General features: G+C 40.2%; 1 protein-coding gene across 11 annotated transcripts in view; it reads right to left on the bottom strand.

Annotated features, from left to right (window-relative positions):
* The window catches only part of KCNMA1 (potassium calcium-activated channel subfamily M alpha 1), an 838,033-nt gene that overhangs the window by 147,273 nt on the left and 673,361 nt on the right, over positions 1–17,399 (bottom strand). For all 11 annotated transcript variants that reach the window (XM_063727600.1, XM_054522412.2, XM_054522407.2 and 8 more), the window contains exon 16: positions 8,163–8,231. In XM_063727600.1, coding sequence (XP_063583670.1) covers positions 8,163–8,231 — 69 coding nt within the window. The remainder of the gene's footprint in view (positions 1–8,162; positions 8,232–17,399) is intronic.

The following is a 17,399-nucleotide window of genomic DNA, read 5'->3' as shown; positions in this document are numbered from 1 at the left end:
TTCAGGCTTAGTGGATACTGAATGTAGGGATTCTGAATAAAGCAACAGATACAACAGAGGTATTCCTTGTTCTGAAAAGATGTTGCCTAATAAGGTAATAGATATTTGGAATCAGTCTAAAGGAAGTTCTCAGCTGCCCCCAACAATCAAAATATAGAGAATGGTAATTAACACATAATCTTTTTTCCTACTGGTAAACCATTCCAGAAAAGTGTTGTGGTCATGAAGTGATATGTCTGTAGTCATACAGGAAGGACCCAGGTGAACCTTTGTTCACCTGGTTGGGAGACCTCTGAGCAGATCATTATTGCAAAATAATTGTTTGTGGTCACAAGAACATCTACCATCACTTATAACAAGACCTGACAGGAGGAAACTGTACTTGTGTCATGGCTATTATTAACACTCAAAAATATCAAAAGGCTATGAAGATTTAACTGTTCTGCCCTACAACCACAGGCAGCAATGAGATTCCTCCCAAATCAGAGAGCAGCAGTCCACACTAATAGCATGGCCTGCACTGAGCAGTGGCTCTCCATACGCACCTCCTAATGACCCTTCTGCCAACTCTTCACGTGGGTATAACAAGCCCTCTGATTTCATGCAATCATGAGGGCGAAGTGTTAGAGCTCATACAGTTTAGATGAATTTATCTTTCAAAGCCAATTCAGTATGATGTTTTAGAAAGGCAGGATTCTAAATTTTGCACATTTTTTTTACCTCCTTTCCTGCAAGGCAGTTTTTACATGCCCTGGCTCTGCAATCAGAATTTGGGCCCAAATTCCAACACTACTACTTAATAGCTGTTTGACTTTGGGCCATTTACTGAATCTCCCTAGAACTCAACTTTCTTACCTACAAGAGGTGGATAAAGGTAACAATAATCTTTAGAGAATTCAGAGAGATGATGTATAGAAGGCTCAGTGCACGTGGGTTATTGTTCCTTTTTTTTAATTCTTGCAAAAAAAAAATCCAAAGTGTATTTCATTTTCAACAAAGTTATCACAGATTTTCTCTAGCTGACCCCATGGAATACAATACAGTCTTCTTATCAAAATACCTTGCCCATTAATGAGATGAAATTATAGGGTAAAGAACTGTACACTACAGAATAATATATAAGGACATACATAAAAAATTCCATGCACTTTGGGAGCCTAAAGCAGCTAGTTCCTTAGAGTTATAAAAGCTTACATTTTGACATGTATTTATATAAAATACACAAGAAAAAATTCTGAGTGGAAAAAAATTCCTATCATGATTTGAACAACAGAATTCAAAAGGAAAAGTCTGACCCACATCAACATCTTGGTGACATATATGAACAAAACAAGCATCACATAGAATGCTGTTTCCTTTTTTCACATTGTGTGCTTCATTATTCTTTATCAACAATGAACAAGAATTGGCCTACAGTGAACATTTAGAATTGGCATTCTAGACAGTGCAGGTTGAGATAATTTATTACAGCCTTTGAGCTTGCTTTAGTCCAGTTAGTGCAGTGGAGAAGAAAGATTTGGGGCTCTGAAGTAAAGCACATCAGTGTTTCAGGTTTGCTGCTGATGTTGGTTAAGCGCTCAGGCACATGAATCAGGTCTCACCTATTTGGGTCCTGGCTTTGCAAATGCAGGTAAGCCTCACACTTCTCATCTGTAAAATGGGTGAATAATCGCTAGCTTACAATGCCTCTAAGAGAGTTAAAGTATGTACTATGTGCTACATGACTGACACATAGAAGGTCTTAAATTCTTAGTTGCTACTCTCAGTGAGCTAGGTGATTATAAAACTGAGAGGTAAAAAAATCCTCACAGCACCATCACCCTCCACTTTGTCCTTGCTGCTAATAAATGACCCAGGAGGTGCCCTATTGGCATTGAAAGACTTTTCCACTGACTGCAAGGAAATCCAAAGCATTTTATCCCTGCACAATATCTGGTGATCGGCTAATTTAGACTGACTTTTGTCTGCACAGTGAAGTATCCTGTGTTCCTTAAATCTATGGCTGATTGTGTAAGGAACCGAAAGCATCTCTAATTACCTCACAGATCGTGTGGATTCCAGGATGCCCTCTTATTCCCTGTGAACAGGGGTGAGGGCGTTTAAATCATCCCCATGTGAGGTGTGAGGCAGAACCATTTGCAGATACTAAGCTAAGGCTAAGGCAGCCTTCTGGGTGGGAATCTAAAGAATGGATCCAGCCCTTGAAATAATGAAAGAAAGAAATCTAGATACATAAAGATGCTCTTGGTGCTGAAGCACGAGGAACTACATTACTGTTTTTTTTTTGTTTTTTTTTTTTAATATTTTTGACATTAAGTCTTCTATACACATTCCAAATCTAGAAAGTTTAAATAAAATGCTAATCCCCCTTTTCTTCAAAATATAAAAAGACAAGGATTCTGGATAGTGGTAACTTTCTCCCCCTTTTGCCTACTATCTTTAGAATTTGTTATTGACCTTCTAATAGGAATACATAAATTTTTCCAAGGATCTCTGATCTCTTTAGGAGAGTATCCGATGTTAAGTTTGTTTTGTTCTAATGACTGCCAAAAGTCTCTCCCTCTGTGCGCCACTCTAAATCAGTTCTCTGGCTCCAACTTTATGTCATTCACTAGTTTATCAGGGATAAACTTCAACATGTGTCATGTAAAGAATCAGGAAAATCTCTAAGAGAAAAAGCCCATATATCCATTAACAGAATTCCAACAAGGACATATTGGCAGAGGTGGACTTTCCCTCATTTCCAGGAACATATAAATTATCCTTTCTTCTTTGACCTTACTGGTTTCAACAGAAAGCATCCAGTGACAGCTGGAAGCACGGGGCTGGCGTGGTCCCTTGCTGTCTCTCTTTCTTTTGCTCTCAGACTAGTTTTAAGTCTCAACTTATTCTTTGTTTACTCACCTCCTACATGGAGCAAATACATATTTTCTGCAAGGAACCCACAGTTGAGTAGAGGGGTACAAAACATGATCACATTCTATTTACCTTTGAGTTTCTTGGAGTAGCAGGCTTAGAGCCTTGCACGCAACAGGCATATTTCAACTATTTGTTGAATGAATAAAAAAAGTAAGTTTTTAACGCCTCAGTTCCATAAGTTTTCCTTTTCTTCACAAATAAGTGGAAAGGAGGTCACAGTTTTCTTTCAAAGAACAAGCTACAATTCTCGTCAGTCAGGCCGATTAAAGGAGTGACCACACCTCTGCTAGGGCTAGGGGATTGGCCAATGAACTAGCAATCTCTCAGATGTGTTAAGTATGAATATGTAAATATCCCAATATGTAAACAGTGTGCCACTTGCGAAGTTGGGGCAATTGATTTCAACATTGAAAGCAAAACTTCAAAGAGAAATATGGGTTCCTAGACATAAAACACATCTACGTGCAATTGGCTAGCGGGGCTCAGTCCCGCGGGGAAATGTCTCTATCACGTCCCGCCATGAGAGGAGCACCGCGTCTCAAGTTGTATCACATTTCACTGGGTATCTCTTGCTAAACACTGGTCAGGTTGGAAGACTGCAGCTTGACGGAGGAAAGTAATGTATTCCTTTCTCCACCACTTGTGAATAACTGGGGGACATCTAGTTTTGTCTTCAATCATTGTAAACTTTACTTGTTTCCTGTTTCTAGAGACAACCTACGATTGGTAATTCAACTGAAACAGATATTGTTTAAGGAAACTTCTATCCATTAAGGGTAAATATTATAGATATATATTTCTCTCCTCTCCCTTTCATTTTTGGTAGGTGTAATGTACCATTCCTCAGGCAATTTTAAAAAAATAGCATGACTCATATGAGAACATAGTTTGTGCTTGATAACGTAGTAATTATATTTGTGTCTAGCAAGCTAATGGGACTTCATTAACTAAAGCAAGCAAATAAGAACCATCTAGGGTTTCTGTTCATGCTATGCCCAGATGAATCATGCCATTGAGAAGAGGCTTCTTTGATCACACAAGTTCATATACAATGACTCTCAGTTGGAACTTTGTTTGAACCAATCCATGTCCCCTCTCAGAGAGTATGACTGCATTTGTAGTTTACAGGCTATGTGCAGGCACAGTTCAGAGAAACCCCACATCTCAAATCTTATCACCTTTCTGGAACTTTTCATTTTTTCTGGGCTTTAAAATACATGCTGCTGGAGTCCCACACAACTAGACACACACACTTTTACTTTAGGATACCATCAGAGACACAGCTGTGTATTTCATATGTCAATATACTTAAGCCCAGTTCACTTACACACAGACAGCATGATAAAGATTGCTCCCAGTTGGTCAGAGTCAAATGACTGCCACTGTGGTCCACCAGAGATACTGGTGAGGACTTACTCAGCCTGCATCCATCTCAATAACTTTAGAAATGGCATTTTCAAATATATTTCGCACATACAAAAAATATTAGCCATATGGGATGGGGAAGAGACAGGTGACCTAGAAACGATAATGCTGGATATTTGGTTCTGGGAGCAAGCCAGATCATTTTCTGGTATACTTAGGACAAGTCATGCCTACATCACAACATGCCTTCACCACAAGATAAAAGGACTCAAAGGCCAAAAGCCAACAGCAGAGGTGCAACCACTGTGGACCTTTAAGATGCAAAGTGTTGCAGTAACTTCTTGCAGTTGGATCATATCAATAATACCAAACTGACAGGAAGCCACCTCCATTTATACACATGTACTCGAAAAAACAACAGAAAAATCGGATTTTGGAAAGAGATACAGACAAATACACACACACAGACACACACACACACAATTACAAACACAAACACATGATAGTGATTACAATCACGGAGAAAAGTAACTTGAAAAGATGAACAAGTAGGCATCTCAATAGTATGTTTTCGACAATATTGTCTTAGAGAACACATTATTGAAAAGCTATCCTGGAACTATTAACCCAAAAGTTTTTTTTAAATGCCATTGATGATGATTTAGTCATGCTTCATGCAATGTAAAACAGCAGCAAAACAGGGTGAAATCACACGGTGAAAATTGAGAAACTTCATATTAAGAAATATGCCCAAACACACTAGGAAAAAAAAAGCCATGAGTCTGTCTCAATAAACAGTACTAACTCCGTAAATCAAGTGTGATAATCTGGCAATTTAATAGCAGTGTTCTAAGACTATACTGAGCACTGCCCAAGAAATAAAATATTCAAAATGTTATCACCAAAATAAATGTAAGGAAAAACAGAAGTGTAAGGGCTTGGTCTCTGTTTTGTGGATAAAAGGACATGAATTCTGCTCTATAGACAAGAAACTTGACACAGGGAGGAGGAGGTCACTGGGAATGTGGATGTGGTATGTAGACAAAATGGCACCAGAGTCCAATGGACATCAAGACGCATCAGGACAATACAGAAACAGACACAAAGGGCTGGAGAGAAGCATCCTCCTGTTCAACTTTAATAGTATTTGTTCCCATTATTGGTGCCATGACTGAAAACAGGAGTGTGCTTTTCCTTTTTTTAGGTTTCCTGCAAAGAAGTTAGTGCGTCATCCAAAAGAACCAACAAATCAAACAGGAACAGAAATAGGCTACTTCCAATTTATGTACTCTAGTTGGAGAGGGGTGTGTGTGTATATATATATACACACACACATATATAATATATATACACCAGACAAGGGAATGAGATTATATATACATATATATAATCTCTCTCTTCTTGAATTCTTGGCAAATGGTTAGTCCTGGGGTTAGGAGTGAAGATAGAGGGTGGAGGTTGGAAGAAAAGTTAACGAAGAGTGCATACCGCTTTCGGCTTCTGCAAAACGACAAGAAAAGAATTTAAAATCAAACAATTTGATAATAAATAGACTGACACCAGAAGGAAAGAAGGAATAAAACCTTTGTTTCAAATCACTTGAAGGATGCATGTGAAAACAAGGTTTTTCGGCAAAGCATGAAAACAGTATCATGGGGTGAAACTAACAACAAAGAAGGCAGTTAAACACAGGTTAAAGAAGGTGGGAAGGAGAAGCAGGTCCTTTGAATTTTCAAACCCATTCAGTTAGAAAATGTGAGAGGGAAAGAAGTGGGGCATGTTTAAATAAAGAAAAACATTAAAATTATTATCTCGGGGAAGATTAAAAAAATGTGTATCTTTAACGTGGATATTGTGTTTGATAAGTCCTGTGTTTTCTCAGAGGCATGATCCACATTCCCTCAAACACACCTTTTTCCACAAGAACCAATGTGCTTCCACACTGAGACCAAGCCACATTTGAGAAATAAAGCTGGCAACTGCACAAAGAAAGCCCAAACAAAGCCAAACAAGTCCTTTTTGCCCTTTTCTGAAAAAAAAAAAAAAATATATATATATATATATATATATGTACTAAAAACTATATCTACAAATATGGCTTTGTTGAAAACATCTCAGAATTGTGACTCAATTGAAGGGCCTATCCAAGAAAAGTTTCATCTTCAGGGAGTGCTCTGAGTTAGTTTTCTTAGAATAGTGACATTGAGTTCACAATGAACCATTAACAGGCTTTCGCTCTTTTTCTCTCCTTGAAACCAAAAGGCAACGAGTGAAAGACAACTGCTCAAGGTTCAGGGTGCAATCTCCTGCAGTCAGATTATTCCAGAATGGTCGAAAAACACTATGCAGCATCAGCATCACCCACATCATGACATTTTTTTTTTTTTGAAAGATGCACAAAAGTAAATAGAGAACATTGAGTTACACAAAGATTTGCGATTTGGCAACACGGAGAATATCATTTGCAAAAATCCAGGATACACACAGTTCCCCTACACAGGTACAAGTGAGTATTGGCAAAAACATAGGTAAACAGTAATCCCAGAAAATTCCACCTCATCTGCTGAACAACTAATAACCAGGACTGTCGGTTTTTGCAAACAATATTCTTCACTTTGCCAACATGAAAAAGAAAATATTTATCTATCTACATATTTGTTAACTGCTACAGCCATGTTCTACATATGGCCACCAAATCTACCATTTTTTCTTCCTTTTGGTTGATTTGGGTTTTCAAAATAGCTTAACATTTGATCAGATTGACTTTGTGAGCAATCTGATCTGGTAGTTAAGGTAACAGAAAACATTGGATTGATCTGTTTACAATCCAGTGTTTTCTTTTCTTTTGTTTTGTCTTGTCATAGACACAGACTGTACATTTGAAAGTCTGGCTGTATTGGGTTATTCACCCAGATTAGGAAAACTCCTTAAATGATGATAAAAGGAAACTTCTAGTCTTCCCCTGTACTCTGCTCAGTTATTAAGGTGTTTGTTGGAGGGAATCTGCACTCCACATTTGGGCATCTGCAGGATCAAAAATATGAACTATAGAGGAATAGGCTATGGGTGTCATTTCAGAGAACAAAAGCTTGAGCACTTCTCAATGAGCTCTCTTTCTTCCAAAACTATTGACAAGAATTGGGGAGCAAAAAAATCATCTCTATTTTATCTGTAAGGCGTAGAGGACTCCATCAGCAAAATTTCTTGTTAGCACGATGCTTCCCACCTCCAGCGTGAACTCATATATTGACTGGGATGTTATCTATTTCAACCAGACCCAGTCCCTCATCAGTCTGATTTGCACATAATTAAGTGTAAAATAAATAAATAAAGAGAGCTCCTGCCTCTGAGCTCCACTCTCCTGGCTCATTTACATGAAGCTGATATTCTGCCACCTGGATTTTGGTTGCACCGGCAGAAGCACATATGGTACACAATAGGCTGCTTGTAATTTGGCTATCAAGAGAGTTGGTGTCTCCCCTCACAGCTCTACCCCAAGGCTGCTGTAAAGGAGGCCAGAGTCCACCTGCTTTTTTGCTCATAGCAGTAAAAAGGGGTTTTAAGTTCTGGTTTAATACTTGAAGGTGAAAAGTCCAGGTCGGCATGATCAGGTGGAGATATTTTGAGGACTCATCCCTCTTCCCTGGAGAAACACTCTCTGAATGCCCAGCAGGGCTTTGGGTGCCAGGCTGGTCTGGCATAGAAGCTGCAGTGTCTGGTGGGGCATGCCTCGAAATGTGCTCTAGGGTCAGAGAGGTTTTATATCTGGTTCCATGCAGATAAATAATGCACAAGAAAGCAGAAGTGAACCAACCGTTCTCAGAATGCACTCTCACCATCAAAAGTGTCAGCTGGCTGCTGGGTTACCGCAAACTTACCGGCTCTCTCGGTTGGCAGACTTGTACTCAATGGCTATCATTAGGAGCTTGAGCTTCACAAAACACAGCCTGCAATGAGATGGAGAAGCCTCCCAATCAGTTCTTCTGAATGACCAGAGCCACATAACAAACACTATTACGATCTTTCAGTCTCCTAATGCAGTCATTACTGAGGGGATCCTCATTCCACCAGCACTGTGCCAAAGGGAGGGGGTGGAAGCAACACCTCCCCATCTTCCCTATTAAACCTGATTTCTTGCAAGTGATAAGGTGCTGGATGCTCAAAGTGCAAATTGCACTCAGGTCTGGCTGTCTAGACACAGAGCCCAAGCAGAGATTTGTGCCTGGGGATTTACACTGGGCCAGATTCATTAGTTACTCGGTCGGGTAGTAAAATGTTAACTACAGGGGGAGGGAAAGATTTGGACCAGCTGGACCTGTTATTTGGATTCCGTTTCGGTCTTTTGTACAAATGGCTCATATTGTTGTTCCGAGCAGACCCCTGTGTGCTTGCAATGATGGTAATAATACTTGGCCCCTGTGTAAGTACCCAGCACATGACGATGGCATTGTCACTCCTGGCTCCATCCAAGCTGTCTTACCTCATCTGCCTGGTGCTCTCGACTGCAGAGCAGACTGTTTTGAGGCTGGCTTGTTCCTGTTTCCATCCCTTCCCTTGTGTGTTCCCCACTCTCAATCCCTTCTTAGCTCTTCCCAACCCATCCTCACAGGCCATATCAACTCTAATCTTGCAAGCAGTAGGTCTTCTCCAGCTACTGCTACCCTGTGATTTTCTATTCTCAAAACTCTCCCAGCACCTTGTCTGTAACCAAATCACTGAGCCTTTAGTCAATTTTATACTGGCTGTGGTCTTTCCCCATTGTTTCATGTGTCTGAACTCTGTCTCCTTAACCAGACCAACTTCCTTAAGAGTCCTGGACTTGTTTGGAATTCTCCATAGTGCATAGTGAATAGACCCACCGATACAGAGAAGCTAAACAAACAAATGGTTTCCACTTACTGGGTTTCAAGTCTAAGAAAATAACAAAAGGTGCAGTAAAATGTTTATGCTTAAAGATGTTCAGGGTAAGTATTATTTATACGGAGTAGAAAAATAGAAAACAACCTAAATGTCCAATAATAAGGCAATAAAGTACAGTGCAATAGGTATTAGCATTCTAAATGGCTTTTCAAATAATATTTCAAGATATAAGATCAACAAATAATATCATATAAAAAGACATGAACATGTAAATAGAACAAATATATAAAAAGACATGAACATGTAAATGGCACAATACAGTTAGATGAACCTATGCACTTACATACTTATAGAATAAAAGCTCACATAAACAAAATAATTACATACATGATGTATGACAAGGGTCTACAATGAGCATTACCATTTTGAATAATAGAACATTGATTAACTGATAGATTGAACAATGAGTTGATGCTTATTTATTTAGCTCCAGCATTGTAAGGGGGATAAGATACTGGGTCACAGTGTGGGGAAGGTTTGGTAATTCAATTTAATCCTCTCAATATCCCTAAGAGGAAGCTATTACCCCAATTATTCAGACTTCTATTGATAGCTCCATTTTACACGTGATGAAACCAAGGATCAGAAAGTCCATGTAACATGCCTAAGGTCTCTAGCTAATACCTGGCAGGATACACTACATCTTGATCTCCAGTGAAGCCTATTTTATATTGGGAGAGACAGACAATAAGCAAATATACAAGTGAATAAATAATAAATTCCTAGATGATGACAAGTTCTATGTTGAAAATAAAACAACTTAAGAATATAAAGAGTAACTCAGAAGAGGTATATCATCTCTGATGGTTCAGGAGGACCATTCTGAGGATGCAGGGAGCACAACAGCATGATGAGAAGATATGGGGAAAGAGGTTTCTAGGAAGTAGAAACAGCAAGCACAGAGGCCCTGAGGCAGGGAAGAGCTCTGGGTGTTTGAGGATCAGCAATAAATCCAGTAAGTCTGCAGCTGAGTGAGCAAAGTCAAGCATGACAGTGATTAGGTCAGGAAATGAGGTGGGAGCAAGATCATGAGGTCTTTGCTTTCCAGAGCAAGGAGTCTGCAGCTTATTATAAGTGGAATTGGGGGATTTTTGTTGGTTTAAAATAGAAAAGTGACATAATCAGATGTGCTGGATAGGGGGATGTGTTGCTTTCAAGGAAAGTGCTGCTGAAGGCCTCATGCTCTCCAGGGAGTGAGACCAATTGCTCATTCCTACATGTGAGGTTGTGGTCCACAGCACTGCCTTCAGTAGACAGTCAGATGTCAAAGGACCTCTTCTATCCAGGCATATCTGGGACCTCCTGGTGATTTGCAGGTTTTCTGATTCCTGCCAGCAGATTCTAATGACCTGGGCTTTGTGCTGATTATGCAGCTTGCTGAAACACCAACACACATATCCAACTACAGCTGGAAAATGCCTTCCTTAATTTATGTCCCAAAGAGCACTGCTAACATGCACCCTTTATGGGACTGTTACTTCTGGAGCTTAAATTGTTTTTTTAAAAAATAAGATAGCTTATGCAATGTTTATTGAACCAAATTACCAAATTAAGTAACCACTTTCTAATGTAAATAGTAGCTAAATACCAAAACATCAGGGAGAAGGCTGATCTTAAACTTAGTATGGATCATGCAAAGGTTAATTTGCTAATATCCTATGAGCAATGACCAGTCCACTTTGGGACTCTGGTAGTTCATGGGATCAAAGATCTTCATTGCTTTTATAAACCTAATCCTGCTGGTAAGAAGGGAAGTAACAGTTCCTAGTAATGGTGAATTATGTCTTCCTAGCTACTACAGTACCATTTACCAACTGGATATAAAAAGAGTTTCCTCTACAAGAAAGTCCTAAAGTTTATGCGGCCTTGTATTCATTCCTTAACCTTATAGGGAATGGACCCGCAGATCTGAGTCCTCTTCCAGTTTTAAATCCATAACTTCAAAACATTCAAATCCATACCTAAGATGATTCTACAATGCCTTATAGAAGCCCCTTTTAAAAAGTCCTTTGACCCAAAACAAGTTGTTGCCCACTGGCCAAAGGAAAGGAGAGGGATAGAATGATGTGAACAGAGAGAACATAGGCAAGCCATGCCACAACACAGATTTTCAGACTCAAGCCCTTCAAGATTGGCTGATCCTGCCCTTCCTATGCAGATAACAAACTGAGTCCAAACAGAGGAGAGCAACTAGGTCAAGGTCAATTGACTTTTATGTAAAAAGCCAAAAGTGGAAATCGAGTCTTTGAAGCAATGTGCTACACAGATGCTTCTCATCAGAAGAGAGGAAATGAAGTGGCAGTCACAAGCCCAACAGGCAGACACATTCTGTTTGGTAAGTACAGTGTTTTTTTAAAAACTGTAAATAGATGCCAACAAGTGAATTCATATAAAAACTGGCTTTTCAGCTTTCCTTGCAAAATCAGATAGGGCTACATTGACACCACATTCCACATGGCTAAAAGGGAGTGCAGCTGTGAAGCACTTATCCCTCTGGATGGAATGTTTGTTCTCCAATGTGCCACGGTCCCCACCACTCTCTATTGTCTCCGATGGCCTCACTCTTCATTCTTTCTTGCTAACTGCCTGAACCCTACAGGTATCTAAATTTTTAATCCCTACTATAATAGGTATCCTCTGGATATTGCAAAATGCAAATCAAGTATAATAAACCATGATTTACACTGGAAGCAAGAGCTATGGCTCCCTCTGTGAGTGTTCAAATTACACGTTTTTGTTAGATCCTGCCACAGAGAGTTGGCCAATGTCACAATCCTGGGCTTAAGGACTGCATCCTGTTGCACAGATGCAGCCTCTGTTGGAGGTGTCCAGTGGGGAAGAGCAGAGCAAGGTGAATGAACAGGGCAGCTGGTGTGGTTATCACTTGTTTACTTATCTCTCCCCTCTAGACTGAGTTTTTCCTGTACAGGATGCATGCTTTGCCTCACTGGCATTTTGCAAAGTTCAAAGAGTAAGCCTTCAGTAAAGTCTGGATAAATAAATGCATGTATGAATGGGGAGTAGAATCTCATGAGTGGCTGGAGGGATGGAGAAAAGATAAAGTGGCAAACTAGGAAAGTCTATGCAGAGAAGGCTTGGAAGTGAGTACAGAATCATGAAACAAGCTGCTTCTTAGCTTGTCTTATTTGTTAGAAGCAGACAGATGGGAAAGGAAGGATACAGAAGGAAATAAAAGTAGTGATATGCTCTGGGAATCTAATTTTTGCCTTCAATCCACAATGCCAAGATGCAAGTCCAATTCTAAGATACAACAATTTGTCCTTGGGACCTTCTAGAGACCCTCTTAAACCCTTATGTACCCCTTACACTCCCAAGAATATATATACTTTCAGTCTACCCAGAACTGATGTTCTCCGGTTAAACATTTACTTGCATCACTCAACACCATTTTTTGGTAAAGAAGAATGGGCATTAGCCATCTAATCCTTATCCTAATTCTGCCTTTACTCAACTTACAGTGTTTCAACATATACAGAATTCGTGTGAAATCAGGAAGCAGGGTGAGGTGAGGTAAGGGGAAAAAAGGAAGTAAGAAAGCCTTCACAATGCAATAAATGGGATAAAATCAGCCATAAGCTAGCAATAATTTAATTCTTGGTTTCTAAAATAAAATGCCCCAATATGTCCAACGCAGGAAGTTGTTGCTTGTTGCAAAAATAATTACAGGGGAATAGAAATGACTTCTTTTTTCAAGAAAAAAAATGCCACTTGTCACAAAAAGGTCTTAAGCCAGCAATCTGCAATAAAACTGTTGTAATAACAAGTTAGATTGCTTTCTTGATAATTATTAAGTAAAGGTTTACCAAATTTGACAACGACATTATACAAAGCCCCCCCCTTTTTTTTTTTTTACTGCCAACATCATCTGTTAACTACAGTAGTTTCAACCCAGATGTTCCTGAACAAAGGCTCTTAAGAATTAGAGTCCAACTGTTTCTGCCTACCCAGAGGGAAATACATTGTTCTTGCCATTAAATCAGCCCCCTTGACTGGAAAGATTACTTGCTGGTGTGAATTAAACATGGAAACCTGTCATAGAGTTTGCACCTTCAGGAAGAACATACAAAGAGGAGGTTTGGGGCTGTTGAAGAGGACTCACCCCACAAGTCAGGTGAGGGAGGACGAAAGAAGCAACTGTCATCATTCCCCCTGAACCCAGCCCCACCCAAAGCACCAGCCCCTCTTCAGCTATCCAGAGGGCCCTTGGGAATGTCATGTTGGCACATGCAATTGAAGTAGATACGGATACAAACACTGCACGTTGGGAAACCAGGTCTTCTGTATCAAGGGGCTGGAATGGAAAAGATTCACATTCAGGAGCTTTAATTTAAAATGACAGGCCCTAGAAATCAAAACATCTAGGTAAAGAAACTTTGAAACATCCGGATTTCCAAGACTCAGCACCAAGAAAATAGAAGTGATTTCAAATGTTCATAGAAATGTTAAGACTCTTTTTCTCTATGAAGCTTTGATAGGAGTGGAGTGGGAAGGTTTCAGAATATCCCCACCCTCTCTCCCACTCTTTTATTCTCTCCTTCTCTCTCTCTTTCACACACACACACACACACACACACACACACAATCTCCACCAGCACACCCTAAGACACTAGAATTTAAAAATACATTACTTGATAGAGACAATTAACTTTTGCCTAAAGTGTGAACAACTGCATTTTTAGAGAGCCTTGCTATTATTATTAATGAGAAACATAATATGAAAGAAAAAACCGTGTGTTTGCTATGAGAACCCAATGTTGAGTCAAAGCCCAAGCGTCCACTCCATTTTCAACAGGACTCCTTCCCTGACCCCTCTGTAGAGAATTCTGGACCCACCACTGCCTTAGTAGCCTGTTATTGAGGATTTCGATAGACTTTAGGGTCAACGGTTTATTCACTAGCTCATAGAAGGTCACCTCTTGGGTCTCTGTAGTAGAAATAACCACCAATACTGTATTCACATCTCTATTCATATATGTTCAACACTAATTACAATACTCCCCAATCAAGTGGATGAATAGAGCCAGTTCTGTGAGGGGAAAATATTTTTTAAAAAATGAGATCTGCCAGGTGCAGTGGCTCACGCCTGTAATCCCAGCACTTTGGCAGGCCAAGGCGGGTGGATCGCCTGAGCTCAGGAGTTCGAGACCACCCAGGGAAACATGGTGAAACCCCGTATCTACTAAAAATACAAAAAAATTAAACGTGTGTGGTGGCGCACGCCTCTAGTCCCAGCTACTTGGGAGGCTGAGGCAGGAGAATCTCTTGAGCCCCAGAGGACAAGGTTGCAGTGAGCTGAGATCACACCACTGCACTCGAGCTTGGGCTACAGAGTGAGACTCCATCTCAAAAAAAAAAAAAAAAAAAAACAGAGAGAGATCTGAGCCTCTCCATAAATTCACTTAAAATGCTCATTTTTGCAGCCAGGCTAAAGAAATCTATCATATAACAATTGGGTCTGCCTGGTTTCTTTCTGCTCCATGTTCAAATTTGGATGTCTTTCTCCAAAAACTAATGATTTCACAGAACTCAAGTTAAACTAGCTACAGTTTTCATTGGGCAAGAGGCCCAGCTTTCTCCGGGCGGTCTTAAATTTTAAATTTCCCCAAGCAGCTTCTTTTTAAAGATCTGTCTGTGCAAAACAACACAGGTTGAGAGCATGATTTTCTGAATTTAGGAGGGGAGCACTGAATGCAGGGAAGTAGAGGAGGGAATAGAGAATCCCCCTGCACTCTTAAACCAGCACAGTAGCATCCATACTTGCCCCTAGGCTTGGGGACAGAACTCCTGCCCTTCAGCACAGCTGAGGAAGATCTGATTGGAGTTCCCCAAGTCCCTCAGGCATTAAATACTCCACATCAAACCTGAATTTTAACTGCTCCATCAGCTGCAGAGGGAAATAGAGAGACACACACCATATTTTAAATACATCTTTTGTCCTAATCCCCTCTGAGCTGTAAAACTGGATACAATTAAGCTTTTATATTTTGCAAATGATGAATGACTGACTAACAGGTTCCCCGTGAGATTCAGAACCTAGAACACAGTGTTCTTGAGGCAGCCCAACTGCTGAGCCTGTGGTTTCCTGCAGCTCCTCCTTGTCCAGACTCTCCCCTCCCCTCTGCCCTCCCTGAGGGTAGGGGAGTGCACCCTCACTTTTGCAAGTGCTCACCAAAAACACTGTTATCAGTTTCCCCCAAAAAAATCACAAGTCAAAATAAATCTGATGCATCTCTTTGTCTCATCTAAAGAGGAAAGCAATTTGCTGTAACTGGAAAATCTCGGAGACCTAGGTGTTGAGAGAGCTCCCTATGGTACTATGTGGCGCAGCCTCCAGATTCCCTACCACTTAGAATATCCTCTTCCTTCTTTATCCCCCATCTGAATCAAAACTCCTGACAAGACACAGCTCAAATGTCATCTCTTCCAGGAAGAACCCCCATGTCCCCCCAGCCTACAGGGAGATGTCCCTATAACTCTCAGCATCTCTATTCCAGCTGTGTGCATCTACCACAGCACTTACCAGTGGGTGTCTAGATCTCTCTGAGGATGGGTACTATTTTTCTTAGCCAGACAGTAAACTCTGGAGGCAGCCACCCTAGGGAAACTGAATATTTTTCTTGAAATTTGTTGGCATTTGTAAGTATTGCTATTAATCTTTTCATGCACATATATTTGATCAAATCTAGTAGCAGTTTCCTCTAGAAGTGGCACCAAGCTTGGCACAATGGTGCACATATCCCAGTTCATTAAATATCTGGTTAATTGGTGATTAACCGATAAGAGAATTTCCTAAAGGTTAAAAGTAAATATAACTTGGATACACATATAGCTCGCAATGTGTTTCTTTCTTTCTAAGTGCTTCTATTATATTCAGTGAGAAAGATAAATGGTACAGGGAAAAGGAGAGGAGGGAGAGGGGAAAAGACATTAACCCGTACTGACAGATAAGTCATAGCACTCCTACTTCAGAGAAGGAGATTGGGGTAAGCACCTGTGATGGTTAATACTGAGTTCCAACTTGATTGGACTGAAGGATACAAAGTATTGTTCCTGGCTGTATCTTTGAGGGTGTTACCAAAGGAGATTAACATTTGAGTCTGTGGACTGGGAGAAGTAGATCCACCCTCACTCTGGATGGGCACCATCTAATCAGCAGCCAGCATGGCTAGGATAACACAGGCAGAGGAATGTGGAAGGACTAGACTTGTGAAGCCTTCCAGCCTTCATCTTTCTCCTGCGCTGGATGCTTCCTGCCCTTGAACATCACACTCCAAGTTCTTCAGCTTTTGGACTCTTGGACTTACACCAGTGATTTGCCAGGGGCTCTTGGGCCTTTGGCCACAGACTGAAGGCTACACTGAGAATCTCTTGGCTTGAAATTTTGATAGAGATAGCTTTCGGGGTGGCAGGACCTTCTGCCCCCACTGCCTCTTTTGCTCCCCTTCCTTTTCTCTTGGGAAACAATCTCAAATTTCACCCCTACATCCTGCTCCCATATCTTTTCATAGAATGACTCTCCTAGCTTCTGAGAAAACTCCAAGCTCTCCCAATCCCACCCTGCAAGGGAGCATTTTGCCAGCCTAGAGAAAAAGCACATTTATTTCTTTCCATGCTTTAAGATGTTATTGGCTGCATATTGTTTTAGTGCAGTGTATAATTACAGAAACTGCTCTGAAAATCTGTATATTTTATCTGTGCTTTATGATACCCAGAATGTTCTCCAATTCTTTTTCTTCTCCGTGAACCAGCTTAAAATATATTTTGGCGTCCTTTATGTCATTTTGAAATTGAATAGCCAATTCTTACTGTAATGAAAATACTTCTGTGCCAGCCCAGTGATATACAACACTACACTCTAATTACGGCTGTGCTTTAATTAACCTGAATTGAAGAGTGTTATCATTAAACTGCTGGTAACTTTGAGTTATGGCTTTTCTTTAATTTAAAGTAGAAAACACAGGTAATTAAGCCTCCAGATAATCAAATGCTTGAGGAGAGCTTCAATGTTTTGGGATGTTCCTAAATCTCATTAAATGTCCTTCCTTTATTGATCATTTCTACCTCTGCTGTATCATTGTATTAAACGAATAATAGCACTAAGTTGTACACATTCTCACTCACATCAGAAGTGGAATATATATATATTCCAGAAACTTTATTGAGCAAATACTAAA

The sequence above is a fragment of the Pongo abelii genome, chromosome 8 (assembly GCF_028885655.2).
Source record: "Pongo abelii isolate AG06213 chromosome 8, NHGRI_mPonAbe1-v2.0_pri, whole genome shotgun sequence".
In the NCBI taxonomy this organism is placed as follows: domain Eukaryota; kingdom Metazoa; phylum Chordata; class Mammalia; order Primates; family Hominidae; genus Pongo; species Pongo abelii.
Note: the sequence above shows the minus strand (reverse complement) of the source record. Positions and strands in the feature narration are given on the sequence as shown.